The 24,785-nt window shown below is 36.8% G+C and overlaps 1 protein-coding gene across 6 annotated transcripts in view; it reads left to right on the forward strand.

The window, feature by feature from the left end:
- The window catches only part of STAG1 (stromal antigen 1), a 414,808-nt gene that overhangs the window by 252,393 nt on the left and 137,630 nt on the right, over positions 1 to 24,785 (forward strand). For all 6 annotated transcript variants that reach the window (XM_011231800.3, XM_011231799.3, XM_034661958.1 and 3 more), the window contains 2 exons: positions 4,864 to 5,015; positions 6,989 to 7,062. In XM_011231800.3, the coding sequence (XP_011230102.1) occupies positions 4,864 to 5,015; positions 6,989 to 7,062 (226 nt within the window). The remainder of the gene's footprint in view (positions 1 to 4,863; positions 5,016 to 6,988; positions 7,063 to 24,785) is intronic.

The following is a 24,785-nucleotide window of genomic DNA, read 5'->3' on the forward strand; positions in this document are numbered from 1 at the left end:
ACACGTTTGTGGGAGCTGGCAAATTTGAAATCTGTAGGGTAGAACATCAGACTAGAAACAGGCTGGAGTTGTACAGTCCTGAGGCAGAAATTGCTTCTCCAGGAAACCTCAGTATTTTGTTCTTAAGGCGTTTAAGTGACTAGATGAAACCCACCACATTACTGAGGGTAATTTCCTGTACTTAAAACCAGCTGATCCTAGATGTTAACCATATTTACAAAATACCTTCACAGTAACACCTGGATTAGTGTTTGATTAAATAACTGGTTACTGAAGCCTAGCCAGATTGACACATAAGACCATAACATCCTCCCTTGTTTCCTCATGGCCTTCTAGTTACATTCCCTATGTTTACTTTATGGTAAATCTCAACTATTTCTATTCACTGTCTTTACTTACTCTCCTCCTATTCTCTTTTAAACCCACTCCAATCAGTTTTCTATTTTTGCCACATCACTGTCTCTGCTCTTGTTGTAGTCAGCAATTACCTTCTTACCGTCCAAATCACTGGGAAGCTCCCAGATGTCATCTTTTCTCTCTCGATAGATGTAGCTCCTTCTTGAATCACTATTTTCACTTGTTTTCTGGAATACACACTGTCATAGTGGATCTTAGAAAGCTAAACTCTAAATATTGAATTATCTCACAACTCAATTTTTAGACCTTTTAATCTTTTGTCTTTATTCACTCCTTAGGGAATGAAGTGAAAACCAATCCCACAGTTTTATTATTTCTGTCAAAAAATAATGATAGTGGAAGAGGTAATATAGTCACATGATTTAAAATTCAAAATAAAAAACTGTATGGTAAAATGTCATTCTTGTTCCCATGGCTCTCAGCCATCAAATTCTCTTCCTTGAAGGCAACCAGAGTTGCCAGTCTCATATATTTTCATCTAAAGATTATGAATATAATAGCACATACATACTCAATGAGAGACAGTATGATGTACCGCTTAAGAACTTGGACTGTGGAGCACGACTGCCTGTAATCAAATTTTGTCTCTGCCAGTTACTGACTGTGTAACTGGCAAATCTCTTAGCTGATCGGAAACTCAGTTTTCTTCAATGTACAAAAGGAATAATTAAAATATTCTTAACTTTGATAGCGTTGTGAGGTATATGATGAATAAGTATGTGTAAAGAGCTTAGAAGAGTGACTGGCACATAAAAATAAATAGCACATTCCTTCTTTTTGCATAAGTGGTAGCATAATATACTGACAGGCATCTTTTTTTTTTTCATCAACAAATATCTTGGTGGGCTTTTCTTTTCGGCACATAAATCATGCCTCATTTTTTTCTAATGGCTGAATTGTTATTCATTGGATGGATGTACTGTCTAGTTTTAAGGCTCTAAATAACAATGTTTTTGATGATGGCTTCCAAATGTCTAGCTACTAGATATTTCCACTTAGGTATCTAATAAGCACAAAGCTTCCTAATTACCCTTGCCTTTTCTTTTTATCTTACTTCCTACATTATAACCTATCATGTTTTTTTGTTTTGTTTTGTTTTGTTTTGTTTTGTTTTAGCTCTACCTTCAAAATCTCTCTACCTATTGCGACCACTTTAATCTAAGCTAGCATTGCTTTCCTGAGCTGCTCAAAGCCAACAACTTGAGAATCATCATCGCAAACTTTTGGCAAAATATTTTCAGCTCCTACTGTTCTTCTATTTGGTTTCCTTTCTTCCAGTTTTACTCTTCTGTAATCTGTTCACACAGCAGTTTTAAATCTAAATCAGACTATTTCCCACTCACACCATATTTTTCAGTGGGTCTTAACCTCATTTAGATTTCATTCCCGAGTTCTAACTAGATCCTAGTAGAACTCTTGTAACCGGGCCTCTTGATTTCTTCCTTACCCCTTATTTCCTGCATCTAGCTGCTTCTGTGCTTCAGCCACAACAAATCCCTTGCTCTTTTATGAATGCCCTCCTCATAACAATTTATCTCATAACCTTTGTACTTTTTACTCCCTCTCCCTGCAACTCTGTTTTGTCATATAATTACATGCTCATTCCCTCACTTAATGCTCATATGTGAGCTCTGCAGAGAGGCCTTCTTGTCTGACTACCCTTTTATTCTCTAGCTTTTTTATCATACTTTTTAAAAATCATACTGTGTTTTTCTTTATAGATTTTTTCATTAACTGACATACTTTTTTTCATTTGTATATTCTATATTGTTTATTGTCTTCTCCACACTAGAATGTAATAATCATGAGGGTAGGTACTCTGTTTCATTCACTTTTGTACTTCTAGTATGTAGAACAGTGCTAAGTACACGTTGGATTGATAAATGACCGAGGAAACAATAAATGTTTATTGAACTCTTTGTGGGAAAGACTAGTTTTTTAATTACCAATCTGTCACAACGTAATGCTTTTGTGAAATGCAATAAAATGAAGTATATGTTTCTTAAAGTGTCATTTTATATTAAAGTCAATAGACATAAGATCACTGTCATATTGTTACAAAAATTTCTAAAAACTTACTTTCAGATTGGTACTGATTATGAACTGTTAACAAACTATTGGTGGTCAGCACTTATTTGCAGACCATTTGGGTAGCACAGCACTAAAACAAGTTTGCCATTCTGTAGCCTGCAGTCAAAATTCAAATGCTAAATGAAGTATTTTTCTCTTCAGTAAACAAGGAGAAGCTACTTCAAAGCCAGTGGCACAGAATCCAGGCAGAATTCCTATAGGATTATTAATTTATAAAATAGTTCCTTTAGTAATATCAGTAAAATTTAGTTAGTGTTCCCTCTATGCAGGAAGGAATCTTTTTCACTGGACTCACACATCACAATCCTCATGTTAGTGTATGTCATTAAATTAGAAGTCTCTCTTCAGTAGCTGTTTATTTGCTAATATGTTGGTATGTGAAATGAAAATTTCACCAAAGTTTAAGTTTTACAGATCAATAAACATTTTATTTCAGTAAATAATGCTCTATTATGATACTCCTTTGAAAATTTATCGATCGTTTTGCATTTTTGTTTTAGTATGTTGATTTTTTATGTTTATATATCTAGGATGGGAGGAGGGTCATTACACAGTGGCAGTTGGAGTTTGGGATCTGGAGTCACGAGATATATAGCTAAAAGCAAAGCCTTTTTTGTTTTTTTAAAGATTTTATTTATTTGTGTGTGTGAGAGAGTGTGCATGCATGCACAAGTTGGGGGGAAGGGCAAAGAGAAAGGGAGAAGCAGACTTCCAGCTGAGCAGGGGGCCCAATGCACAGGACTTGATCCCAGGACCTCAAGATCATGACCTGAGCCAAAGGCAGACACTTAACTAACTGAGCCATCTAAGCACCCCTAAAGCAAAAGTCTTTAAATTGAAGAAAATCTGTGTCTTGGCTTCCACTTGTGAATTCCAGCCAGGGTTGGTGTTAATTTTAATGCTTTCTGACTCCTTGATCTACAAGTTATTTTGTTTTGGGGATCTAGAAGTATATACTGAATTAAGCTCCATTGGGTATGATTTTGTATGCTCAGGCCAAACTCTGTTACACTGTTTTCCCTGACTTGGGCAGTGTGAATGCCCCATATCCCTCCTATCTTTGAGCTATTCTCCTTTTTTATACAGATTAATTTAAAAAGTACTTTTAACTTTCATAGTATCATCAGATATCCTATTGACAATGTGTAAAATATTGTAAAATCACTAGCCTGTATTTTGAAACAAGAATATTTCTGTTTACTATATTGAGACATTGTATATTACGAAAGAAATATTTCCATTAAATATATTTCTAAGTGGTCACTAACAAATACATCTGTTTACATCTTGTCTTATATTTTAGCTTAAGGGCAGTAATCACTATATATGGATTTGGCAAATGCAGATAGTCTCAGGTTGACAAATTGTGTGAGTGTAGAGATAATAGATCTAGTATTATGTATATTTATGTGTGTAATTAAAAGGAAGTTAGTGAAGTTTTAAGAGAAATGCATGTTCATATATAGCTATGGATATGTTTGCAGATAAGTAGATCAGTATTCCAAAGCATTGATCGGTTCATTTTTCATTACTGTACATTCATTCATATTTGCAGATAAATAAATAACCTAGAAGAAAAAAAAAAGGAAAGTTATTTTACCTGCACAAACTCTCTTATTCCTTTACCGATATTTTCTACACTATCACCATTTCAATAATGGAAATAAATATGAATAGAGAAAAGTTTAAGGTTTGTATCATACCTGTTTCTCAGATGACTTGAAGTAGAAGTTTGAAAATATTTAAAGATTTGCAAGTATAAGTGAACATTGACACTGTGGGGAAAATAGGTTAATCAGAAGTTCACAGGATACATTTTTAATTAATGAGTTTGGTAGGGTCTGTATTTCAGGGTTTGGAGGTTATGCCATTCACTGAGGTGAGGAAGAGAACCATCTTTCTGGATAAAGATTATAAATTGATTGTAAACATCAAAGGCATCTTTGAAGTGTCTAAGTTAAAAAGGTATTACAGAAGCAATTGTGTATACACGGAATTTGTGGTCAGAATAGAGTTCTAATAGGCTTGATTAGTATGCCCTCACTAAAGTATGCATATTTGAGGGTGGGAAGCGGGGTTGTTAAATCTTTCTTGCTGATAGTTAGGATGAGGCTGTTTTTAAGTGGGAAATGTCAGCGAACCAAGCTATAGACACTGAGGCACAGAAAGTTATGTTGCAGCCTGAGATGATGACTTTTTTTCTATAAAATGTTTTTTTTTTTAACATATGACTGAGTTGTAAACATAGAAACTGACTAGTTTCTTTCCTTCATCCGTTTCCATTATAAATTTATTAATCTTCTGAATGAAGATCTGATGAATGGGTGAATACCATAATCTTCCTTTATTTCATAGCCATGAAGCTCATGACTGCGTTGGTGAATGTTGCCTTAAACCTCAGTATTCATCAGGATAATACACAAAGACAATATGAAGCTGAGAGAAATAAAATGATTGGAAAGAGAGCCAATGAAAGGTTAGAGTTACTTCTTCAGAAACGCAAAGAGGTAAGTTTCATATTTCGTATTCTCTGTAAAAAAGTGAATGTGTATTTTAAATTTATTTAAGTTACATTATGTGATCTCAAACTTTTCAGGTTAACCTGGAATGTTCAGCCAGTGATTATCTGAGTGCTGAGTGCTTTCTCCATGATTTCTGTGTGTCTATCTCTAAATTTCTCCTTTCTATAAAGACACCAATCGTATTGGATTTGGGGCCCACCCTACTCCATAATGACCCCATATTAACTAACTATATCTGCATAAGAGAATCCTAAAACAATCCTCCTTTTGAGAGAAGATAGTCTGGGGGTTAGGTAACTCAGAAGGATTATCCGGCTATGAGTTCAGAAAGCATAATAAATACTAAGGTCAGAGCTGGGGGTCAGTGAAGCTGCATTTCCAAAAGGAAGCCAAAGACTACTTATTAGCTAATAAATAGGGCATTCCTGTGAATAAGGTTGGTTCCAGGTTTAAACTGAAATTTTCACATATGTGCTGAAAGTGTTTTAAACTTGCTTTTTAGTAGGTAACATTTTTATTTGCCCAGTCGGAAATAAAATTTTAAATCTACAATATTAGTCTGTATTTTAACTTGAAAAAAGAATAATAGCATATTGGTACAAATAAAATATCAATGAATAATCTGTTATAATAGGCAACAGGAAGCAGCAAACTTATGCCTAAATTATTACCCATACTTTATTAGGATGTTAGGGCTGCTATAACAGCTACCACAAGCTGAGTGGCTTTAAAGAACAGAAATTTATAGTGTCACAGTTGTGTAAGCTAGAAGATGAAGATAACTCCAATTTCTCCATGACTTCCATATGTGTCTGTCTCTAAATTTCTCCTTTCCATAAAGACACCAATCATATCGGATTTGGGGCCCACCCTACTCCAGAATGAACCCATCTTAACTAATTACATCTGCTACAATCCTATTTCCAAATAATGTTTGAGGTGTACTGGGGCATCAGGACTTCATCATATGAATTTCTAAGGAACACAGTTAAAATCATAATATATACCATACTTGAAGTATTGTGAAAGTAAATTTTGGAACTGTGCGTCAATACGTACTACTAACCAAACTATGTGCCTCGTATAAATTAATTTTTATATAATAAATGCACCAAAAGTAATTTTTAAAACTTACAGTAAGTTGCAGTAATTTGAATGATTTACTATGTAAGTATTCCCAATCTTATTTCCATAAACCTGAAGTAAAGCATACAGCAAAAGAATAAGTCAGAAGGAAGTTTATTCTCACATTCTTGTATGTAATAAAAGCAAATATTTCACTGAGTATTACCACAAAACAAAGTGTAATAAGAACTATCGCTTGGAATATAATTTTGTATCAGTGCTTTTATTCCCGTTGAGTGTTGAATAAGCTTAAATTTTAACTCTAATCAGGAGTATTGCCTGAATTTTATATCATTGCTGTACTGTTTTATTTTGTTGCTGCATCCCACCACTAATGGTGAGGATCCTTCCTATCTTCTATGGCTTCTGTATTGGGAACTTGGCCTACTCTCAGTTATGGACTAAACAGGTGCAGAGTAATATTTGGATACTTCAGGTAGAATAGTAAGTTTCTTTTACAGTGACAAATATCATAATCAAGTCTGACCTGTTACCAAGAGAGGCAAAACAAGCCAGGTACCTGACTTTGTTGGAAGAGGTATAGAAATTGAGGCTTCTTCCCAAAGCTGGTAGTATTTTGGGGATTGGAAGCTGGCCGCAGTTAGCCATACCACTCCTTGTTAGTCATTATGTGTATATGTGAAGAAAGACAAACGAGTTCTAAACAGTATAGTAAAGCTGTTAAAGTAATGCAAGAGTACCTGTTGAATAGTAAGTGAGAAAAAGGATTGATAATTACCAAGAATGGAAGAACCAGGAATTAAAAATAACTGAAACTGTACATTTCAAGTAAAATAATCAGGGTTTAATTTTTTTTTTTCTTTTCATTTCAGCTACAAGAAAACCAGGATGAAATTGAAAATATGATGAACTCTATTTTTAAGGGTATATTTGTTCATAGATACCGGTAAGGAATTTTATAAATCACTTTAGATTTTTAACTTAAATAATTTGTTGCTTCTTTGTAGTCCTAGGTAGTTATAAAAATATGAAACTTTCTAAGTATTTGTTTTGTTTTCTGGAAAATAGCTTTGGCTGTAAAGGCTAAAGAAGTATCATCCTGTTGTTGTGGAGGAAATTGCACCACTACCACACTCTTGCAAATTCAGTTCATATACTATTAGAGGCATTCAATGTACTTACATTTGTACTGATGGAATATTAATTAATATGATATCACTAAGTTAATATGGCCTTAATAAAATGTTATTGCCTTGGTATTTGAAAAAAAAAATTCAATGCCCTACTTCCTGCCCTGTGATACTTATCTTGTTCTATGGTCAGATTAACCAACAGTCTTAAAAATACCTTTATGAAGATAAGATAAAAGTTGGCAGAAGAGGGTACCTCTGTAAATAATCAACAGCTCTTCTTCTTCTTCAGCTGTACAGATGAAAATAGAAGCAAGGCATTTGCAAAGTATTTTTGTCATCATCCATTACAAACAAGTTTTAAATTACTAATACATTATTACTAATACATTATTACTAATACATTATTAAACAGCGTATTTCACAGAGAATTAATGAATCATATACATATATTTGTTACCTTCTGTTAATTAGGCATGATATGATATATTTAGGTAGATAGACACAGATAATAGAAAAACTGTTTTTAGACACATTTGAGATTTTAATTGGCCAGTTAATTTAAAGTTAGTTAAAACAGGGAAATCCATTTAAAAAAAAATTAACTTTGATATTTTAACTTAAACATTTTATTTTAATTCAAAACATAAAAAGGTCTTTTGATCTTGGTGTTTATTCAAAGAAGAATAAAACACTAACTCAAAAAGATATATGCACCCCCATGTTCATTACAACATTATTTACTATAGCTAAGATAGAAAAACAACCTATAGATGGATGACTGGATAAAGAAATTGTGTATATATATAATGGAATATTATTCAGCCATTAAAAAATAATGAAATCTTGCCATATAAAACAACGTGGATGGACCTCAAGAACATTATGCTAGGTAAAATAAGTCAGGCAGAGAAAGACAAATATTGTGGTGATATATGTGGAATCTTAAAACAAAAAAAACAAGCTCATAGATAACAGAGAACAACAGATTGGTGGTTGCCGGAGGCAGGATGTGTGGGAGAAATGGGTAAAGGGGTCAAAAGCAAAAAGAAAAAAAAAATATGGTGCACTACTGAACAACCCAGAAAATAGTTTGCTGTTATCTAATAATTTGTGGTATCTTCTATATAATTAGGAAATTTAGGTAAGTTTAATAAACTTGCACTTAACTTCCTTAATGGGTAATGGAACTTTTAGAAAAAACCTGAAAGTTAAAAATGCACTGGGAAAATCTGTTTAATAGCTGATTAAGAAAAGATACTGAGAGAGACTGTAGAGCCTGATACGGACACATACTACACATGCTACACACACACATCCTAAAGTTGGAGATATTTGGGATATGTGGTACTAGTTCAACCAATTAAAAAAAATAAAAGCCACCTGTCTTTCTAGGAAACTTAAAAATAAGAAAACAGAATTGTTTATATTTACAAATTTACCATACCCAACTCTCCTCATACTTGAGTTTCTATCTTTTACCATTTTACTTCAGCCTGTTTTATTTTTTGTTTATCTGAAAAACAAGAAAATAGAGCCAAGGCCTTTACTTCGAGTATGGATTGTCTGGAGTTTCATATCCTCTTTTTTGCACAAACTACACATTCAGTGACTTCTTGAAAAATTAATTTAAAAAAAATTTTTAAAGATTTTAATTAGTTATTTGAGAGAGAGTGAGTGCACACAAGCAGAGGGGAGAGGGAGAAGCAGAAGCAGACTGCCCACTGAGCAGGGAACCCGATGGCGGGGTTCAATCCCAGGACCCTGAGATCATGACCTGAACCAAAGGCAGATGCTTAAGCACTGAGCCGCCCAGGTGCCCCCCTGAAAAATTAATTTTGAAAAAAGCAAGAACTTCCACATACCTGTCATGCAGTCTTTTTTTTTTTTAATTACAACTTTATAGAGATATAATTTACATAAAACAAATTACACAGTGTGATACAGTGATTTATAAGAAATATGTATTTGGTCATTTGGAACTTTCAGTCCTACCCCCCAGCCTCTGGGGAGTGGAGGGGGACTGGAGGTTGAATCAACTGATGGCTATGACTTATTTAATCATGAATATGCACTGAAGTCTCTATTAAAACCCAAAGGATTGGGTTCAGAGAGCTTCTAGTTTGTTGAACACATGGAGAGGCAAGGGGAGTAGGACACCTGAAGAGGACTTGAAAGCTCTGCTCCCCTTTCCCATGCATTGCCTTATGTATCTCTTCATCTGGCTGTTGATTCAAATCCTTTATCATATCCTTTAATGAATTGGTAGATGTGAGTAATTGTTTCCCTGAGTTCTGTGAGCAACTCTAGCATATTAAAAGAACCTAAGGAGGGGGTGCCTGGGTGGCATAGTTAGTTAAGCATGTGACTCTTGGTTTCAGCTCAGGGTGATCTCAGGGTAGTAAGATTGAGCCCTGCATTGGGCTCCATGGTCAGTACAGAGTCCACTGGTGATTCTTTCTCCCTTCTGCTTGCTCTCGTGCTCTCTCTCTCTCTCTTCCTCTCACATAAATAATCTTAAAAAACAAACAAAAAAAGAAACTAAGGAGCAGGTGGTTGGAATCTCCGACCTTTAGCCCACGGGTCAGAAGCACAGGTAACAAAAAGCCTGGAACTTGAGACTGCCATCTAAAGTGGGGGTAGAGGACAGTCTTGTAGGATTGAGCCTTTAACCATTGGAATCTGATGCTGTGTCCAGGTAGGATAGTGTCAGAATTGAGCTGAGTTGTCAGAAACCAGCAGGTATTGTTGGTGTGTGTGTGTGCAGGGAAAACCTTTGCTCCACATTCAAATTGGGTCCAGGAATGCAAAAAGAGTTGGTATTAGACACAGTTAAGTGCATAAGTTGATGAGTTTTGCCGTATATAGAGCTGTAGAACTGTGACAGGCAAGATAATGAATATATCCATCATCTTCAAAGGTTTTCTCTTGCCACTTTGTAATTTCTCCCTACTGCTTTCTGCCAGTCTCCCCCACCTCCATTCTCAATCAGTTATTAATTTGCTAACTGATTTGTTTACATTTTTAAGGATTTCATAGGAGTGGAATTGTACTTTATGTGCTTCTGATTTTTGTTACTCTTGTCTTTATCTGACTTTTTTCACTAAGCAGAATTAGTCTTTCATCATTAAGACTGTTTTTCATAGATGCCCTTTATCAGGTTGAGGAAATTTCCCTTCTATTCTTAGTTTTCTGAGACTTTTTATTAGAAATGGGTCTTGGCTTTTGTCAAATGCTTTTCTACATCTGTTGAGATCAGTATATGTGGTTTTTCTTCTTTAAGACTGTTAATATGAATTAAATTGGTTGAATTTCAAATGTTAGCCTTAAATTCTTGAGATAAAACCCTCATAGTTCTGCTATATTATTCTTTCTATACATTGTTGTGTATGATTTCCTGAATTTTCCTAAGAATTTTGCTTCTCTGTTCAAGAGAGGTAGATCTCTTAACTTTTTGTTTTATCAAATGTCTCTGACTGCTTTTGAACCATGGTAATGCTGGCTTTGTGGAATGAATTGCAGTGTATTCTCTCCTTTTTAATTCTCTGGAAGACTTTAATAGTATTGTTACTATTTTTCTTCAGATAGGTGTTATACCATTGGGGCCTAGAATTGTAGGGATGTTTTTAAGTGCAAATTAAATTTCTTTAATAAATACAAGGCTATTCATTTTATATCGTACAAGAAAATGATACATTGATTTAAGTTATTTAATTATATTCCAAAACTATCAGCATAAAGTTGTTCATAATATTGGTGGTTTCACATTTCTTGTATCAGTTGTATTTATTTTTCTTAAAAACTGAGATTTGGGGAGGAGGAGTTAAGATGGCAGAGGAGTTGGGGGACCTTAATTTTGCCTCCTTCCTTGAACACAGCTAGATAAATATCAAATCATTATGAACACCCAGGGAATTAAACTGAGGATTGAGAGAACAGAACTGCAAGTCTTACAAGTAGAATCATGGAAGGTAGGAGCTATGAAGAGTTGATTTGGGGGAGATAAGGAACTGTGGGTACTGCAGAGGGGAGGGAGCCTTGCTTGTGGAGACTATTGCAAAGTATTATAAGCAGCAGAGCATAAAATCTGAAATTTTAGATGCCTGTCACTACAGGAGTCATGCCTGCCTTAGTGGTGCTCCTGTGGGGAAGGAGAGTAGAGACCCACGAGCAGGTAATGTGATCTGAGGATACCCTGGGTCACACAGGGAGAAAGTTTCCTTGCTTGGAGTGCTTTTGGTAGAGGTGATCAGCCTCTCCAGGGGCAAAGGACCTGGCAGATGCCATTGAGCTGCCCTCTTCCCCAGCATAGGAACAAAGACACCAGGTGAGAGCAGCAAACCTTGGCTTCGGCTTTGTGTTCCAATTTACCATAAACTCCTAACTGCTTCATGGTCAACTGACCATTTTCTGGGATAAGCCAGCACTGGCCACAGCACAAGACCCTCCCGCAGAGAATCAGCACAGGTCCTTACCTGGGGGGTGAAGGGTGGTCTCTGAAGTTTGGAGTTTTAAAACACAATATCGCCTGAGGTAGGAGTGCCACCTGGCATGTGGAGAGCTGAGGCACAGACAGGCTGACGGGATCTGATTGAAGCTGGGGACACAGGAGGGATTATTGTTTGCTCGTGTATAAGGGCTTCCTAAGGAGTCTCTGGCATGAGCGCCCCTCTCCTGAAATGAGGGAGCAGAGTAAAGCCATTTCCACCCCACATCCACAAGCACTGACCAACCTCAGTGAGAAAAACAGGGCCACCAAGGGGAGGCCTGAGTCTTGTAAACCAAGCCCCCCCCCCCTACATTCTACAAGTGCATCTCCACTAGGTCAAGTCCCCCTGAGAATGAGAGTATCGGGCCCCTCCCCCAGAAGGCTAGCACAAACCTCTGCCCTCACCAAGTCTACTGATCATAGAGTGCTGGAAAGCTTCTGCTCTGGGAGAAATAGGATCTAGCTTTCTTTTCTTTTTCTTTTTTTTAATTGTTTTGTTTTTTCATTTTCCCTTTTCTAAATATTTTGTTTAAATTCAATTAATAAACATATATTAGTTTCAGAGGTAGAGTTAAGTGATTCATCAGTCTTATATAACACCCAGTGCTCATTATATCACATGCCCTCCTTAATGTCCATCACCCATTACCCCATTGCCCCACCCGCCCCAGTAACCCTCAGTTTGTTTCCTGTGATAAAGAGTGTCTTATGGTTTGTCCCCCTCTCTGATTTCATCTTGTTTTATTTTTTCCTCTCTTCTCTTATGATCCTCTTTTTTGTTTCTTAAATTCCATATATGAGTGAGATCATATGATGATTACCTTTGACTATTGACTTATTTCACATAGCATAATACTCTCTAGTTCCATCTATGTCATTGCAAATGGCAAGATTTCATTTTTTGATGACTGAGTAGTATTCCATTTGTGTGTGTGTGTGTGTGTATAATATATATATATGGATATGGATATACACACACACACACACACCACATCTTCTTTATTCATTCACCAGTCAGTAGCCACTTGGGCTGTTTCCATAATTTGGCTGCTGTGGATGTTGGTGCTATAAACATTGGGGTGCAAGGTGCCCCTTCATATCACTACATTTGTGTCTTAGGGGTAAATACCTAGTAATGCAATTGCTCTGCTAGGGTAGGTTACCTCTATGTTCAGCTTTTTGAAGAACCTCCATAGTGTTTTCTACTGTGGCTGCACCAGCTTGCATTCCTACCAACAGTGTAAGAGATTTCTCTTTTCTCTGCATCCTCACCAACATCTGTCCTTTCCTGACTTGTTAATTTTAGCCATTCTTACTAGTATGGAGGTAGTATCTCATTGATTTTGATTTGTATTTTTCTGATGTTGAGTGATGTTGAGCATCTTTTCATGTGTCTGTTGGCCATTTGTATGTCTTCTTTGGAGAAATGTCTCTACATGTTTTTCCCGTTCTTGATTAGGTTATTGTTTCCTTGGGTGTTGACTTTGGTAAGTTCTTCATAGATTTTGGATACTAGCCCTTTATCTGATATGACATTTGCAAATATCTTCTTCCATTCTGTTGGTTGTCTTTTGGTTAGAACACTCATGAAAGAAACTGAAGAAGACGCAAAGAAATGGAAAAACATTCCATGCTCATTGATTGGAAGAACAAATATTGTTAACATGTTTTTGCTACCTAGACCAATGGATACATTCAATGCAATCCCTGTCAAAATAGCATCAAGTTTTTTCACAAAGCTGGAACAAATAATCCTAAAATTTGTATGGAACCATAAAAATCCCTGAATAGCCAAAGGAATGTTGAAAAAGAAAACCAAAGCTGGTGGCATCACAATTCCAGACTTCAAGCTATATTACAAAGCAGTAATCAATGAGATAGTATGGTACTGGCACAAAAACAGACATATAGATCAATGGAACAGAATAGAGAACCCAGAAATGGGAGAACCCTGAACTCTATGGTCAACTAACCTTCAACAAAGCAGGAAAGAATGTCCAATGGAAAAAGGACAGTCTCTTCAACAAATGATGTTGGGAAAACTGGACAGCCACATGCAGAAGAATGAAACTGGACCACACTCTTACGCCATACACAAAAATAGACTCAAAATGAATGAAAGACCTATTTCTAAATGTTCTTAATTTATTTCATTTTGTTTTTTTCTTGTGATGAGAATTTTTTTTTAAGATTTTATTTATTTATTTGAGAACTAGAGCACAAGTAGGGGGTGAGGGGCAGAGGGAGAGGGAGAAGTAGACTCCCCCACTGAGTGGGGAGCCTGATGTGAGGCTCGATTCCAGGACCCTGAGATCATGACCTGAGCCAAAGGCAGACGTTTAACTGACTGAGACACCCAGGCACACATATTTTTTTCATTTTTAATATATGTATATATATACACGCGTATGTGTATATCTATTACTTTCATCTTTTCGGATCTAGCTTCCTTTAACAAGTGGACCAAAACATACCTGCGATCTAAATTTGTTTTTCTTTTTGTTTTTCTGGACAATTGAGGAATTTACCCCCCAAAATAGGAACAAGAAGTAGAAGTAATGGCCAGCGATTTAATCAGTACAGATACAAGTAATATATCTGAACTAGAATTTAAAACAACAATTATAAGGATACTAGCTGGGCTTGGAAAAAAGTATAGAAGACACTAGAGAATCACTTACTGCAGAGGTAAATGAATAAAGATCTAGTCAGGCCAAAATTAAAAATGCTGTAACTGAGATGCAAACCCAAATGGATGTCATAACAATGAGAATGGATGAAGCAGAGGAACAAATCATTGTTACAGAAGATAAAATTATGGAAAATAATGAAGCTGAAATGAAGAGGGAAAGAAAAGTATTGGATCACAAAGGTAGACTTAGCATTCATATCATAGGAGTACCAGAAGGTGAAGAAAGAGAAAAAGGGGCAGAAGGTTTATTTGAGCAAATTATAGCTGAAAACTCCCCTAATCTGAGAAATGACACAGACATTGAAATCCAAGAAGCATAGAGAACCCCTATTAAATTCAACCAAAGCTGGCCATCACCTAGACGTATCATAGCCAAATTCACAAAATATCCATACAAAGACAGAGTCTTGACAGCAGCAAGGGAAAAAAAGTCCGTAACCTACAAGGAAAGACATCAGGTTTGAAGCCCATCTGTTCACAGGAGCATGGCAGGCCAGAGGAGAATGGCAGGATATATTCAGTGTACTGAATGGGAAAAATATGCAGCCAAGAATACTTTATTCAGCAAGTCTATCATTCAGAATAGAAGGAAAGATAAAGAGTTTCCCAGACAAACAAAAACTAGAGGAGTTCATGTCCACTAAACCAGCCCTGCAAGAAATATTAACGGGGACTCTCTGAGTGGGGGAGAAAAAAAAAGACCAAAAGCAAGAAAGACTAGAAAGGAACAGAGAACATCAGCAGAAACACCATCTTTACAGATAATGCAGTGGCACTAAATTCCTATCTTTCAGTGATCACTCTGAATGTAAATAGACTGAATTCTCCAATTAAAACACATAGGATATCAGAATGAATAAAATAAAAAACAAGACCCATCTGTATGCCGCCTACAAGAAATTCATTTTAGAGGATGCCTGGGTGGCTCAGTCAGTTGAGCATCTGACACTTGATCTCAGGATTGTGAGTTCAAATCGTATGTTGAGCTCCACACTGGGTGTGGATCCTACTTGAGAAAAACAGAGAGACTCATTTTATGCCTAAAGACACCTGCAGATTGAAAGTGAGGGGAGGGAGAACTATCTATCATCCTAATGGACATCAAAAGAAACCCTGAGTAGCCATACTTATATCAGACAAACTAGATTTTAAAACAAAGACTGTAAGAAGAGATGAAGAAGGGCATTATATCATAATTAAGGGGTGTATCCATCAAGAAGATCTAAAAATTGTTCGTATTTATGCCCCCAACTTGGGAGCACCCAAATATATAAATCAGTTAATAACAAAGATAAAGATAATCATTAATAATAATGCACTAATGGTAGGGGACTTCAACACTGCACTTACAGTAATGGACAGATCAACTAAGCAGAAAATCAACAAAGAAACAAGGACTTTGAAAGATACACTGGAGCACATGGACTTAACAGATATATTCAGAACATTTAATCCTTGAGCAGCAGAACACATTGTTTTCGAGTGTGCATAGAACATTCTCTAGCATAGATCACATACTGGCTCATAAATCAGCCCTCAACAAGTACAAAAGGATCACGATCATTCTACGCATATTTTCAGACCAAAATGCTAAGAAACTTGAAGTCAACCACAAGAAAAAATTTGGAAAGACAACAAATAATGGAGGTTAAAGAACATCCTACTAAAGAATGAATGGGTTAACCAGGAAATTAAAGAAGAAATTTTAAAAAGTACGTGGAAATAAATGAAAATGAAAACACAACAGTCCAAAATCCTTGGGATGCAGCAAAGGCAGTCCTAAGAGGGAAGCATATTGCAATAAGGCCTACATCAAATAGCAAGAAAAGTCTCAAATATACAACCTAATCTTACACCTAAAGGTGCTAGAAGAGGAACAGCAAATAAAGCCTGAAGCCAGCAGAAGTAGGGAAATAGTAAAGATTAGAGCAGAAATAAATGCTATAGAAACAAAAAATACAGAAGAACAGATCAACAAAACCAAGAGCCCATTTTTTCAAAGAATTAATAAAATTGATAAACCCCTAGCTAGATTTACAAGACAGAAAAGACAGCAGACCCAATAAAATCACAAATGAGGGGCGCCTGGGTAGCGCAGTCGTTAAGCGTCTGCCTTCAGCTCAGGGCGTGATCCTGGTGTTGCGGGATCGAGTCCCTCCGGGCTCCTTCGATGGGAGCCTGCTTCTTCCTCTCCCACTCCCCTGCTGTGTTCCCTCTCTCACTGGCTGTCTCTCTGTCACATAAATAAATAAAATCTTTTTTAAAAAATTACAAATGAAAGGGGAAAGATCACAACCAACACCACAGAAATACAAATAATCATAAGATAATATTACAAAAAATTACATGCTAACAAACTGGGCAATCTGGAAGAAATGGACAAATTCCTAGAAATATACAAATTAACCAAGACTGAAAAAGGAAGAAATAGAAAATCGAACATAACCAGCAAAGAGTTTGAATCAGTAATGAAAAATCTCCCAACAAACAAAAGCCTGGCACCAGATAGCTTCACAGGGGGAATTCTACCAGATATTTATACATTTTATTTTATTTTTTTTTAAGATTTTATTTATTTATTTGACAGAGATAGAGACAGCCAGCGAGAGAGGGAACACAAGCAGAGGGAGTGGGAGAGGAAGAAGCAGGCTCATAGCGGAAGAGCCTGATGTGGGGCTCGATCCCATAACGCCGGGATCACGCCCTGAGCCGAAGGCAGACGCTTAACCGCTGTGCCACCCAGGCGCCCCATCTACCAGATATTTAAAGAAGAGTTTAATAGCTATTCTTCTGAAATTATTCCAAAAAATAGAAATGGAAGGGGCGCCTGGGTGGCTCGGTTGGTTTAACATCTGACTTAGTTTTGGTTCGGGTCATGGTCTCAGGTTCATGGGATTGAGCCTGGCATCAGGCTCCACTCTCAGTGGGGAATCTGCTTTTCTCTCCCTTTCTCTCTCCTTCCCCCCACTCATGTGCTCGCTCTCTCTCAAATAAATCTTTAAAAAAAAAAAATGGAAATGGGAGGAAAACTTCCAAACTCCTTCTACGAGACCAGCATTACCTTGAATCAAAACCAGACAAAGACCCCATTAAAAAGGAGATTTACAGGCCAATATACCTGATTAACATGGATGCAGAAATTTTCAGCAAGGTACTAGCAAATCACATCCAACTACATCAAAAGAATTATTCAACATGATCAAGTGGGACTTATTCTTGGGCTGCAGGAGTGAATCAGTATTCATAAATCAATCACAATTAATGAATGATATATCACATTAATGAAAGAAAGCATAAGAACCATATGATCCTCTCAATAGATGCAGAAAAAGCATTTGACAAAATACAGCATCCATTCTTCTTTTTCTTTTTTAAAAATTTTTTATTTATTCGAGAGAGAAAGCACATGAGAACAAAAAGGGGAGGGGCAGAGAGAGAGGGAGAAGCAGGCTCCCACTGAGCAAGGAGCCTGATGTGGGGCTTTATCCCAGAACCCTGGGATCATGACGTGAGCCTAAGGCAGTCACTTAACTGACTAAGCCACCCAGGCACCCCAACAGCATCAATTCTTGATAAAACCCCTCAGCAAGTGGCACCTGGGTGGCTCAGTGGGTTAAGTGTCTGCCTTCAGTTCAGGTCATGATCCCAGAGTCCTGGGATCAAGCCCCTCATCTCCCTCCTCAGTGGGCGTCTGCTTTTCCCTCTCCCTCTCCCCCTCTCCCCTGCTCATGCTCTCTCTCTATCTCAAATAAATAAAATCTTAAAAAAAAAAAAACCCTCAAAGTGGGGATAAATGGAACATACCTCAACATTACAAAGGCCATATACAAAAGACCTACGGCTTATATCATCCTCAGTGGGGAAAAATTGAGAGCTTTTCTCCTACAGTTAGGAATAAGACAGGGATGTCCACTCCCACCATTACTATTGAACATGGTACTGGAAGTCTTAGCCTCAGCAGACAGACAACAAAAGAAATAAGAGGCATATAAATGGCAAGGAAGAAGTCAAACTTTCTTTGCAGATGACGTGATACTCTATACAGAAAGCCTGAAGGACTCCACCAAAACATTGCTAGAACTGATACACAAATTCAGCAAAGTTGCAGGGTATAAAATCAACATACAGAAATCTGTTGCATTTCTATACACCAATAATGAAGACACAGTAAAGGAAATCAAAGAGTCAATCCCATTTGCAGTTGCACCAAAAACAATAAGGTACCAAGGAATAAACCTAATCAAAGTGGTAAAAGATGTGCACTCTGAAAACTATAGAACACTTATGAAAGAGATTGAAGAGGACACAAAGAAATGGAAAAATATTCTGTGCTCATTGATTGGAAGAACAAACATTGTTAAAATGTCTGTAGTACCCAAAGCAATCTGTACATTTAATGCAATCCCTGTCAATATACCAACAGCATTTTTCCCGGAGCTAAAACTACTCTAAAATGTGTATGGAACCGCAAAAGACCCTGAATAGCCAAAGCACTCTTGAAAAAGAAAAGCAAAGCCAGAGGCATCATGATTCCAGACTTCAAGCTATGTTACAAAGTTGTGGTCATCAAGATAGTATGGTACTGGCACAAAGATAGACATATAGATAAATGGAACAGAATAGAAAACCCAGAAATGCACCCACAACTATATGGTCAATTAATTTTCGACAAAACAGGAAAGAATATTTGCAGTGGATAAAAGGTCTCTTCAACAAATTTTGTTGCGAAAACTGGAAAACAACATGCAAAAAAATGAAACTGGACCACTTTCTTATACCATACTGAAATATAAACTCAAAATGGATGGAAGCCCTAAACATGAGACAGGATACCATCAAAATTCTAGAGGAAAATACAGGCAGCAACCTCTTTGGACTCGGCTGTAGCAGTTTTTTACTAGACACATTTCAGGAGGCAAGATAAAACAAAAGCATAAATGAACTGTTGGAACTTCAAGATAAAAATTTCTGCAGAGCGGCAGAAACAATCAACAAAACTGAAAGGCAGCCTATGAAATGGGAGAAGATATTTGCAAACTACATAACTGATAAAGGGTTCATATCCAGAATCTACAAAGAACTTACCAAGCTCAACACCCAAAAACCAAACAACCGAGTTAAGAAATGAGCAGAAGACATGAATAGATACTTTTTCAAAAAATAAATCCAGGGGCGCCTGGGTGGCACAGCGGTTGGGCGTCTGCCTTCGGCTCAGGGCGTGATCCCGGCGTTATGGGATCGAGCCCCACATCAGGCTCCTCTGCTGTGAGCCTGCTTCTTCCTCTCCCACTCCCCCTGCTTGTGTTCCCTCTCTCGCTCTGTCTCTATCTCTGTCAAATAAATAAATAAAATCTTTAAAAAAAATAAAAAATAAAAAATAAATCCAGATGTCTAACAGACACATGAAAAGATGCTCAAGATCACTTATCACCAGAGAAATACAAATAAAAACCATGATGACATACAACCTTACGCCTTGTCAGGATGGCTAAAATTAACAACACAAGAAACAAGAGGTGTTGATTAGGATGCAGAGAAAGGGTAACCGTCTTGAACTGTTGATGGGAATGCAAACTGGTGCACTCTAGAGAATGGTATGGAGGTTCCTGAAAAAGTTAACAGTAGAACTCCCTACAATCCAGCAATTCCACTACTAGGTATTTAACCAAAGGATAAAAAAAATATAGATTCAAAGGGCTACATGCACCCTGATGTTTATAGCAGCATTATCAGCAGTAGCCAAACTATGGAAAGAGCCCAAATGTCTATTGACTGATGAAGGAATAAAGAAAATGTGGTGTGTGTGTGTGTGTGTGTGTGTGTGTGTGTGTGTGTGTATAAAATGGAATATTACTCAGCCATAAAAATAAAATCTTGTCATTTGCAAGGATATGGATGGAGCTAGAGTGTATCATACTAAGTGAAATAAGTCTGAGGAAGCCAAGTGCCATATGATCTCACTCATATGTGGAATTTAAGAAATAAAACAGATGAACATATGGGCAGGGGAAAAATAGAAAAAGAGAGTTGGAAACAAACCATAAGAGACTCTTAAGAGAACAAACTGAGGGTTGATGGATGGAGGTGGGTGGAGGATGGGCTAGATTAGTGATGGGTATTAGGCAGATACTTATGATGAGCACTGTTTGTTATATGTTACTTGATGCATCACTGAATTCTCCTGAAATCAATATTGTGCTGTATGATAATTAGAATTTACATAAAAATTTGAAAAGAAAGAAAAAATGAGATTTTGGTTATGAACATATCTGTTACGTTGATTTCTGATCTTCTATTTATTATTTCCTTTTATCTACTTAATTTGGGTTTCATTTGCTCTGCTTTTTCTCAACGGGAAAAGTGAGGCAATTGATTTAAGACCTATTTTCTAATATTAGAATTTACTCCCATAAATCTCTGTTGGTACTGCTTTAGCTGTATCCCCTAAATTTCGGCATATTGTGTTTCCATTTTCATTCATCTCAGAATGCTTTCGAATTTTCTTTTTGATTTGTTTCTTTGACCTATAGTTTATTTAGAAGTGTAGTATTTAGTTTACAAATATCTGAGATCTTTCTGTTAACTGACTTTTAATTTAAATCCATTGTAGTCAGAGAACATCCTTTTTATAATTTGAATGCTTTTAAATTTGTTAAGATTTGTTTTAGAACCAACATTGTGGTCTATCTTGATAAAAGTTTTGTTCACTCAGGAAAAAAGTACATACTGTGCTTTTGATTTCAGGTCAAAATCATTTGGTAGTGTTCAAGTCTTTTCCATCCTTTACTGATTTTGTCTATTCTTACCATTATTGATAGGGATTTTGTAGGAGTACTTTTGTATGCTTGATACAAGTCCATTATTACATACATGATTTGCAATTGGCTTTGTTTTCATTTTCTTAATGGTACCTTTTGGAGAGCAAAACTTTTTAATTTGAAGTCATTTATCTATTTTTCTTCTATGTATGGGCTTTTGATGTTATATCTGTGAACATTTTGCCTAACCCCAGATTTTCTTCTGTGTTTAATTCTAGAAGTTTAATAGTTTAATATCGTAAATAATAGTATATAGACCATTGTTTAAGTTAATTTTTGTGTATGTTATGATATAAGGGTGTACATCTACTTTTTACATATAGGTATTAATTTGTCCAAGCACCATTTGGTGAAATGCTCCCTTCCTCTGGTTGAATTTCCTTGTAGTTTTTGGATTTTTTCTTTTTATAATAATTTTTTATTATGTTATGTTAGTCTCCATACAGTATATCCTTAGTTTTTGATGTAATCTTCCATGATTCATTATATGCGTGTAACACCCAGTGCACCATGCAATACGTGCCCTCCTTAATACCCATCACCGGCCTATCCCAGTCTCCCCTCCCCCTCCTCTCTGAAGCCCTCAGTCTGTTTCCCAGAGTCCACAGTCTCTCATGGTTCATTCCCCCTTCTGTTTACCCCCCCTTCATTGTTCCTTCTCCTACTGATCTTCCTGCTATTTATTATGTTCCATAAATGAGTGAAACCATATGATAATTGTCTTTCTCTGCTTGACTTATTTCGTTTAGTATAATCTCCTCCAGTCCCGTCCATGTTGCTGCAAATGTTGGGTAATCGTTTTTTCTGATGGCTGAGTAATATTCCATTGTATATATGGACCACCACCTTCTTAATCCAGTCATCTGTTGAAGGGCATCTCAGCTCCTTCCACGATTTAGCTATTGTGGACAATGGTGCTATGAACATTGGGGTGCATATGGCCCTTCTCTTCACTACGTCTGTATCTTTGGGGTAAATATCCAGTAGTGCAATGGCTGGATCATAGGGTAGCTCGATTTTTAACTTTTTAAGGGACCTCCACACTGTTTTCCAGAGTGGCTGTACCAACTTGCATTCCCACCAACAATGTAGGAGGGATCCCCTTTCTGCACATCCTCTCCAACATTTGTTGTTTCCTGCCTTGTCAGTTTTTGCCATTCTAACTGACGTAAGGAGGTATCTCAGTGTGGTTTTGATTTGAATTTCCCTGATGGCTAATGATATTGAAGATTTTTTCATGTGTCTGTTAGCCATTTGTATGTCTTCATTGGAAAAGTGTCTGTTCCTATCTTCTGCCCATTTTATGATTTGTTTATTTGTTTCTCGTGTATTGAGTTTGAGAAGTTCTTTGTAGATCTTGGATACCAGTCCTTTATCTGTGGTGTCCTTTGCAAATATATTCTCCCATTCCGTGGGCTGTCTCTTAGTTTTTTTGACTGTTTCCTTGGCTGTGCAGAAGCTCTTTATCCTGATAAAGTCCCATAAGTTCATTTTATCTTTTATTTCTCTTGCCTTTGGCGATGTGTCGTGAAAAAGGTTGCTCTGGCCGATGTCATAGAAGTTGTTGCCTATGTTCTCCTCTAGAATTTTGATGGATTCCTGTCTCACATTGAGGTCTTTCATCCATTTGGAGTTTATTTTTGTGTATGGTGTGAGAGAGTGGTCAAGTTTCATTCTTNATTTGTTTCCCGTGTATTGAGTTTGAGAAGTTCTTGTAGATCTTGGATACCAGTCTTTTATCTGTCGTATCATTTGCAAATATCTTTTCCCATTCCGTGGGCTGCCTCTTAGTTTTTTTGACTATTTCGTTGGCTGTGGAGAAGCTTTTAATCTTGATGAAGTCCCACAAGTTCATTTTATCTTTTNTTAACTATGTTAATTCTTCCAATCCATGAGCATGGAATATTTTTCCATCTTTTTGTGTCTTTCAAGAGTGATTTGTTGTTTCTAGAATAGAGGTCCTTTACGTCTCTGGTTGCGTTAATTCTGAGATAACGGATGATTTTTGGTGCTATTGTAAATGGAATGGATTCTCTAATTTCTCTTTATTCAGTCTCGTTCGTGTATAGAAATGCAACTGATTTCTGAGCATTGATTTTGTAACCCACCCCATTACTGAGTTGCTCTATAACTTCTAGTAGTTTGGGGGTGGATTCTTTTGGGTTTTCCATATAGAGTATCATGTCATCTGCAAAGAGAGACAGTTTGACTTCTTCTTTGCCGATTTGGATACCTTTGATCCCTTTTTGTCTTCTGATTGCTGTTGCAAGGATTTCTAGTACTATGTTGAATAATAACGGCGAGAGTGGGCATCCTTGTCCTGTTCCTGATCTTAAGGGAAAGGCTTCCAGCTTTTCCCCATTGAGAATAATGCTTGCAGTAGGCTTTTCATAGATGGCTTTTATGAGATTGAGAAATGTACCCTCTATTCCTACACTCTGAAGGGTTTTAATCAGGAAAGGATGCTGTATTTTGTCAAATGCTTTTTCTGCATCAGTTGAGAGGATCATATGGTTATTGACTCTTTTCTTGTTGATATGATGTTCACACTGACTGATTTGCGAATGTTGAACCACCCTTGCATCCCAGGGATGAATCCCACTTGGTTATGATGGATAATCCTTTTAACTTACTGTTGGATTCTGTTAGCCAGGATCTTGTTGAGAATTTTGGCGTCCATTGTCATTAGGGATATCGGTCTGTAATTCTCGTTTTTAATGGGGTCTTTGCCTGGTTTGGGGATCAAGGTAATACTGGCCTCATAGAATGAGTTTGGTAGCTTTCCTTCTGTTTCTATTTTTTGAAATAGCTTTAGGAGAATAGGTATTATTTCTTCTTTGAATGTTTGGTAGAATACCCCAGGAAAACCATCCGGGCCTGGAGTTTTGTTATTTGGAAGGTTGTTTATCACTGACTCGATCTCTTCATAATTAATTGGCCTGTTTAAAAAATCAATTTCTTCCTGTTTCAGTCTTGGTAGTTTATAGGTTTCCAGGAAGATCTCCATCTCTTCCAGATTGCTTAATTTATTGGCATAAAGCTGTTGATAAAAGTTTGTAATAATGCTTCCAATTTCATTGGTGTTGCTTGTGACCTCTCCCTTTTCATTCATAATTTTATTAATTTGGGTCCTTTCTCTATTTTTTTGGATAAGTCTTGCCAGTGGTCTTTCAATTTTACTGATTCTCTCAGAGAACCAGCTTCTAGTTCTGTTTTTCTGCTGCACTGTACTTCTGGTTTCTAATTGATTGATTTCTGCTCTAATCTTGGTCAACTGCTTCCCCATGAGTGGATTAGGCCTGTCCCTCAGTTGCTGTTCCAGCTTCTTGAGGTGAGAATATAGAAACTGCATTTTAGATTTTTCTATTCTTTTGAGTGAGGCTTGGATGGCTATGTATTTTCCCCTTAGGACTGCCTTTGCAGTATCCATAGGTTTTGGACTGTTGTGTTTTCATTCTCGTTGGTCTCCATAAATTGTTTAAACTGATTTTTAATTTCCTGGTTTACCCAATCATTCTTGAGCAGGATGGTTCTTAGTTT

This window comes from Ailuropoda melanoleuca, chromosome 6 (genome assembly GCF_002007445.2).
Source record: "Ailuropoda melanoleuca isolate Jingjing chromosome 6, ASM200744v2, whole genome shotgun sequence".
Lineage (NCBI taxonomy): Eukaryota > Metazoa > Chordata > Mammalia > Carnivora > Ursidae > Ailuropoda > Ailuropoda melanoleuca.